At 38.5% G+C, this 7833-nt stretch overlaps 1 protein-coding gene across 1 annotated transcript; it reads left to right on the top strand.

The window, feature by feature from the left end:
• Positions 1–261: 261 nt before the first annotated feature.
• Positions 262–3499, top strand: LOC107060222 (uncharacterized). Its single transcript, XM_015307817.1, has 4 exons — positions 262–721; positions 1757–1845; positions 2445–2750; positions 3308–3499. The coding sequence occupies exons 1-4, from the start codon at positions 262–264 to the stop codon at positions 3497–3499; spliced, it is 1047 nt and encodes a 348-aa protein (XP_015163303.1).
• The last annotated feature ends 4334 nt before the right edge of the window (positions 3500–7833 follow it).

Genomic DNA, 7833 nt, shown 5'->3' with positions numbered 1-7833 from the left:
TGTAGAGTAGTCCAACTAAGCACCAAAAAATGACACACCAATAGATGTTGAAGAAACTCCACAACAAAGCATCACCGAGGAATTGCAAACACCTAAGGAAGGGGCTGCCCAATCTTCAAAACCGATAAAAGCATTTCCCAAAATCAATCCACCATTTCCTCAGAGACTCAAAAAGCGGGATGAGGATGAAAGGTTCAAGAATTTTCTCTCCATGTTTAAAACCCTGTTGATAAATCTTCCTTTGGTGGAGCATTGTTGGAAATGTCCGGTTACACCAAGTTCATGAAAGAGTTGGTAACTAAGAAAAGGATCATGGATTTTGAAATATTTGAAGTGTGTCACAGCTGTAGTGATATCATGACTAGCAATGTGGTTAAAAAGAAAAATGATCCGGGGGTGTTTACCATCCCTTGCACTATTGGTATATTTCAATTTTCCAAAGCATTATGTGATTTGGGGGCTAGTATTAACTTGATGCCATATGCCATTTACAAACAGCTTGGATTGGGTGTAACTAAGGAGAAAACAATGCCGCTCCTTATGGCTGATCGTTTTATCAAACATCCCATTTGCATAGTCTACTACATTTTGGTGAAAGTGGATAGATTCAAATTTCTAGCTAACTTTGTCATTTTGGATTGCAAAATTGATACTGAATTGCCTATTATTTTGGGTAGGCCATTTTTGGCAACCGGAAGAGCTCTGGTGGATGTTAAAAGTGGTGAGTTAAAGTTTTGAGTGAATGATGAGAAAGTTACTATTAATATGTGCAGATCGATGAAGCAGCCTAGTGATATTCATATGGTCTCAACAATCAATGTGATTGACGAAGTAGTGGCTAGTGTTAGTGAGATGGTGTGTATGGGTGAACCCCTTGTAGCGGTCCTTTCAAATTATGATGAGGAAGAGGTCCAACAGTGTAATGAAGTTGTGGCTGCTCTATTGGCATTAGGCTCTTATTTTAAAAATCCATTGAAGCTCGATATTTCTCTAAAAATTGAGAACTCCTCCCCCCTACAAAACCTTCCACGGAAGAACCCCCAAAGTTTGAATTGAAAGTGCTACCATCTCATCTTCGGTATGTATTTCTGGGAGCGAACAACACCTTGCCTGTCATCATCACAACATACTTACTTGATTGGCAAGTGAAATTGCTTATTGAGCTGTTGAAATGGTATATTAAGGCCATCAGGTGGACAATTTCTGATATTGTAGGGATTTCCCCCCAGTATTTGCACTCATAAAATCCAGTTTGATAGTGAATTCAAACCAAGTGTTGAGCATCAAAAAAGGTTGAATCCTCCTATGCAAGAGGTAGTAAAGAAAGAAATCATCAAGTGGCTAGACGCGGGAGTGGTATTTCTTATTGCAGACAGTAAATGGGTAAGTCCCGTACAATGTGTACCAAAGCAGGCAGGCATCACAATGATTGCAAATGAAAAAGGAGAACTTGTACCTATGAGGCCGGTCATCCGGTAGCGAGTAAGTATGGATTACTGGAAATTGAATGCATGGATCGAGAAAGATCACTTTCCAATACCATTTATGGACCAAATGCTTGATAGGCTTGCGGGAGATGGATGGTATTGTTTTCGAGATGGCTATTTCGGATACAACCAAATTTCTATTACACCAGAAGATCAAGAGAAAACCACATTTACGTGCCCCTATGGGACTTTTGCGTTCAATAGGATGTCGTTTGGGCTATGCAATGCTCTGACAACATTCCAACGTTATATGCTTTCAATTTTTACAGATATGGTGGAGGACTCAATGGAGGTATTCATGGACGATTTTTTAGTCGTTGGTGATTCGTTTGAAACATATCTTGAACATCTTGGGAAGGTTCTACAAAGGTGCGTGGAAACCAACCTAGTTCTAAATTGGGAGAAGTATCATTTCATGGTAAAAGAGGGAATAGTTTTGGGCATAAAATCTCAAGTGAAGGAATGTAAATAGATCAAGAAAAGGTCGAGATCATTGAAATGGTTCCTCCTCCTATTTCGGTGAAAGGTGTCACGAGTTTTCTAGGTCATGCGGGTATCTACCGGTAGTTTATCAATGATTTTTCCAAAATAGCTCACCCTCTTTGTATATTTCTAGAGAAGGAATCAACCTTTCATTAAGATGATGCTTGCCTCAAAGCGTTCTTGTGCTTGAAAGAAAAATTGGTGCCAACCCCGATCATTATTGCTCCCGATTGGAGCATCCCGTTTGAACTCATGTGTGATGCTAGTGATAGTTCTTTGGGGGTTGTTCTTGGTCAAAGAGAAGAGAAACTATTCCATCTGGTTTATTATGCAAGTAAAACACTAAACGTGGCTCAAAAGAATTGTACGGTCACGGAGCAAGAGTTGCTAGTCAGTGGTGTATGAATTTGAGATATTTTGAGCATATTTGTTGGAAACTAAAGTGGTGGTGCACACGGATCATGCTGCAATTAGATATTTGTTGACCAAGAAAGATGCAAAGCCAAGATTGATTCGGTGGATTTGTTGTTGCTAGAATTTGATTTCAAAGTGAAGGATCAGAAGGGAAGTGAAAATGAAGTGGCAGATCATCTATCTCGGTTAGAAACCAACTTGGTTGATTGCAATGAGAGGGACATTATGGAGGAATTTCCTGACGAAATAGTGATGAGGGTGACCACGGGATACTCACCTTGGTATGCTGACTTCGCCAACTATGTAGTGTGTGGAATAATACCCGAGGGCCTAAACTTCTACCAACAAAAGAGATTCTTGTTCGATGTAAATAGGTATTTTTTGGGATGAAACATATATATTCAAAGAATGTGCAGATCATATCATTCGAAGATGTGTACCGAAAGAGGAAGTCAATGCAATTCTCAAGGCTTTCCACGCTTCGCCTGTCGGTGGACATCATAGCGGAGTGAGAACAACCGCTAAGGTGCTTCAAAGTTGCTAGTATTGGCCATGACTATACCATGCACATGGCTTTGTTAAACAATGCACACAATCCCAAAAGCAATGAGAGGTATCAAGAAAGCATGAGATACCTCGTAATCCCATCCTATGAATTGTTCCTATGAATTGTTTGATGTTTGGGGAATAGATTTCATGGGTCCGTTTGTGAGCTCGTACGAAAACAAGTACATTCTGGTAGCAGTTGATTATGTTTCAAAATGGGTGGAATCTATAGCCTTTCCTAACAATGAGGGCAAGAGTATTGTGCAATTCTTAAAGCTCTACATTTTTGCAAGGTTTGGTACCCTGCATGCTATTATTAGTGATGGAGGGTCTCATTTTTGCAACCAGATGTTTTCTTTGTCGTTGAGAAAATACAGAGGCAAACACAAAGTCGCAACACCCTACATCCACAAACAAGAGGCCAAGTTGAGGTTTCAAATCGAGAGATCAAGGGCATTCTTGCAAAAATAGTGAATGCAAATCGAATGAATTGGTCTCGGAAGATTGGTGATGCTCTTTGGGCGTATCGCACCGCTTTCAAAACACCAATTGGCATGTCACCATATTAGTTGGTATTTGGTGAATCTTGTCACCTGCCATTCAAGCTTGAACAAAAGGCACCATGGGCGTTAAAGGCGTTAAATCTGAATTGGGAGAATTCTTCGAAAGGGCGAGTAAATAAACTTCATGAATTGGAAGAAGTTTGGCTGAGAGCATATGAAAGTTCAGCCCTCTATAAGGAGAAAATGAAGAAATGGCATGATGCTAAAATCCTTCAGCGAGAGTTCCGAGTAGGTGACTTTGTTTTTCTCCATAACTCTCGGGTAAACTCCAATCGAAGTGGTCTGGCCCATTCAAAGTAACTCATGTATTCACAAATGGGGAAATTGAGGATGAAGGTAAAGATGGACTAGCATTCAAAGTAAATGGACATCGTCTTAAGCTCTACTTTGGAGAATGTAAGGAAATAACGGTAATTGAAGTGGTGTATTAGGAAGACACATGAAAGAATTTCCACATCGTGCCTTGACGTTAAATAAGGCGCTTCTTGGAAGGAAACCCAAACTTTAGTTTTTTAAATAACGTTTGCTAAATGTGTAGGGTGAAATTCTCATTTCTAACCCTAGGCATTGGCTAAATCCTTTCGGTGGTCTGTTGATTGGTTCGGCGGTCTGCCGATTAGTTCGCGAACCCGCCCTTATCTGCTCTTTGGTCTCAACCTGAGATCCCTACATTCTGGAAGTTTCAGCGGACTAACAGGTTTTTCGACAGTTCACTAATTGGTTCGGCGAACCCGATCTTGTCTGCCCTTTGGTCTTAACCTGAGAGTCAACCATGTTGGAAATTTTGGCGGGCCACAGGGCTTTCCAGCGAACCCGATCTTGTCTGCCCTTTGGTCCTGCTAAGGAGATCACTATGCTGGAAATTTAGGCGGGTTGTTCTCCCTTTCGGCATCTCGCCGAATGATTCTGTGAACGTAGGTATCCTCACTAAAGGGAACATGTAGTGACCAGTTTCTCTTACCCTACTCTTTACATTCAGTGTTTATTACTATTTATTTTCCATTGAGGACAATATTTAGTGTACGTTGGGGGTGTGTATGACATGGTCTGACCCTCTTGATGTCTTTGTGATTGTGGTTGTTCTCTCAAAAATTTGATTGTCAGTTATGATCAATACCGATGACTTTAATAGTGCTCATGATTGAACAATATGTGTGCACAAATCTAATGAGGCAAATTGAGTTGCATAAGTCATATGTGAACTCGTAGCATCACATTATTACTAGGTTGACTATTGAGTTGACCTCTTGTGATGATCGTTGCACACTAGCTAAAACTGTAAAGTCTTATTTGATGATTGTGCTGAATGTCGTGTGTGGTGAGGTTGTTTTGAAATGTGTGCTTGATAATACCTAGAACATGCCTCGTTTGTCCAATCGACTAATGTAGGCGAATAATAGAGATGATCTTAGGCACCATTTGTGGAGAGTGAACCAAAATTGCCATTATACCTCTTTGTGACCAACTTGTGAGAGTGTGAACCTTGCTTGGCACCGTTTGAGTCTATCATTTTCTTTGAATGAAACTTGAACACAATTGACCCAATTCTTTCCTACCAAAAATCTTCATGGTGCATTGGTTATTTTGAATAGCCAAAGCCTAAGTTGGGGGTGTTGTGAAAAGGAGGAAAATCAAGAAGTTTGAGACATTCACCCTTGAATAATCGTGTTGAAAAAGAATGTTTAAAAAATATAGAACCCTTCCATGTTAACAAATAATAAGAGAGAGAAGTGAAAGATGAGAAAGATCAAAAAAGAAAAGAATTGTTGAAATAAAGCTTGTGCATTGAGCAAAAGAAATAGGGAATCTAATGAGTCATGCTTAAAAGAACATAGGGTGGATTGTGAGAATAACAAGGTGTGGAAGAGAAGGAGAAAAAGTGAAATGTAGGCCATGCTTCAAATTAGGCATTTAGGACAATACAACTATGAAAATAAAGCCCCAAATTAGTCGAAATCCTCGACTCATCAACACCCCCAACTTAAACTTTTGCTTGTCCTCAAGTAAAACCAAGATCAATCAGTTCAACAAAGATGTCTACAAACAGTGCTACTGTATTAAAGATGTACTAGTTAAAGATGTACTAGTATACATATGATTATGATTATAAATCTCTCTATTATTATGAACTAGAATACTTCTGTTTTATTGATTTCTTATTCGGAGTGTCATATCTATTCTGAGGTCATTTGAAATCATGGTTAATATATCATGGATATCGTAAGAGCTTTGAGTTGTTACATATGGTTTAAAATAAGAATTTGTGGGGCTAAAATAACATATTGTATCTATAGTTGTGTTAAATTAATAAACAACAAGTTTACATAGAAATGTATTATTGAAGACTATGTGTCACGATCTGAGCCTACACCCTGGACCTGATCGGCACTCGAGAACCATTTATGATCCTCAAGATAACCCTTGGCTTGACATACTATGACTCACATGACTCTATAAGATACGCGGAAGCTTAAATAGATGAACACTTAGGCATTCAAAGAAAATTCTTAAATCACTGTCTTGAAATACTTAACATAAGTCATAAGTTAAATAACCATCCAGAGAAAAACAACGGAAAACATCTAATTTTATCTGTCTACAAAGCCTCTAACAGTTCAAGATAGATGTTGGGACAAGACCCATGACACCTCAAATACTACTAAAACAAAATGAAAATGGAGTCTCCCAAAAGCAAGGAGCCCTCACCAATTACTGTCTACGAGTGTAAGATATCTCAACGGAACACCTATTGATAAACCTGAAAATCTGTGTCTGCATCATAAAAGATGCAAGTCAAATGATATCAATACATTAAATGCACGAGTATGTAATAGGGTTAGATTAAACAGTAACTGAACTGAATGACTAATAGAAACTAAAAAATATATCAATACATGAATAATACATGAAAATCCTTTAAGCTTTACAAGATATGCAATAGAAACAATATGAAAATAATATACTTTACTTATTGAGGGTTTCTCTAATCGACAATCATTACTACGAGTCTAGTAATAATACAACGTTTCGCCCATGTTGCAAGGAACATCCTATACCTTGCCGGGATATAGGATAATATTGTGACTCTGTATCCATCTAATAGGCCTTCTCAGAGGTAGTGAGGAGTCGCACGAAGAATCAGTGCTATCCTATCCTACGTTGGCTACGTAATTTATTAGGACTTTTGAGTTATAATAGACTCTTACCCAATTCGGTGCTCGATACTACTCCCAAAATAATCAATATCAATTATGATTAATCACTCTTTACAAAGAAAGGGACTATTACTTTTCAGAAACATCAATCATACTCTTTCTTTTCTCAACTATCAAATAGTACATATGAAACCATTTGATTCTTTCTTTAAAAAGTCTCTTTTCAAAACATGCATCTAAAATGTATATGATACATTCGAGACCATTAAAGTTCCCTTAGAACTCTTGAAATTACTAGTATTTAGGTTCTACTAATGAAAACTTGTAACGACCTATTCCCGTCGTTATAGAAAAGCCATCGAAGAGAAATTTTAGGCCGGGTAGTAACTTGAAAATGCCTAGCCTAGTCCAGATTTGGATGAAAATGGAGTTAGTGATATCTAGGGAAATTTGGTAACAAATGAGAGATCTAATAATGAATTTGATCACATGAGTGGATATATAAGATGTTAAGGAACCCGTACGACTTTACAGAATTGAATTCGGATGAGTAGAACTCCCGAAACGAATTTTAGCGTGAATAAGTAGTTTCTGAGTGTCATGGGTTGAAGGTGTGTTGTGAAATGGGGGTTTGAAACTCTAATTCCGAGGTTCTATCTCTGTGCAAGCCGCCAGGGCGGGGCCGCTGTGGTGGGATGGGGGCCGCCATAGTGGGCTATTTGTGAATTAAGTCAGAAATAAACCCCAAAAACGTCTTTATTCTGCAAACTTCGTTCTTGAAGCTAAAGGTAAGGTTTTCACTCCCCGAATCCATTTTTTGACCCGTAGAATGTAAATTCATTGGTAATTATTGTTGGGGAGGGTTTTTCAACTGTTTTGGATGGTGGAGAAAACCCTAGTTGCACCTTAAGATCATAATTTGGGTCTTGGGTTATTGGGTTTGTCATAATTCGAGTAAATTAGACCTTAATTATTGATCCCTGTATTGAATTGGTTGTGTAGACCTAGAGTAAGCGGAAAGAATTCGACAAGGGAAGAATCAAGTTTCATAGGAGGGTTCAGCTTTGTTCGAGGTAGGTGATGGTTTTATTTCTTGTTTGTGTAATATATGTTGGTAATTGTTTCATTGTAATGCATATATGGATGTGAATGAAGCATTGTTAATCAAACGTAATGATATGAGTG

This window comes from Solanum tuberosum, unplaced genomic scaffold (assembly GCF_000226075.1).
Source record: "Solanum tuberosum cultivar DM 1-3 516 R44 unplaced genomic scaffold, SolTub_3.0 scf00065, whole genome shotgun sequence".
Taxonomy (NCBI): Eukaryota; Viridiplantae; Streptophyta; class Magnoliopsida; order Solanales; family Solanaceae; genus Solanum; species Solanum tuberosum.
This window is presented reverse-complemented; position numbering and strand designations above follow the sequence as displayed.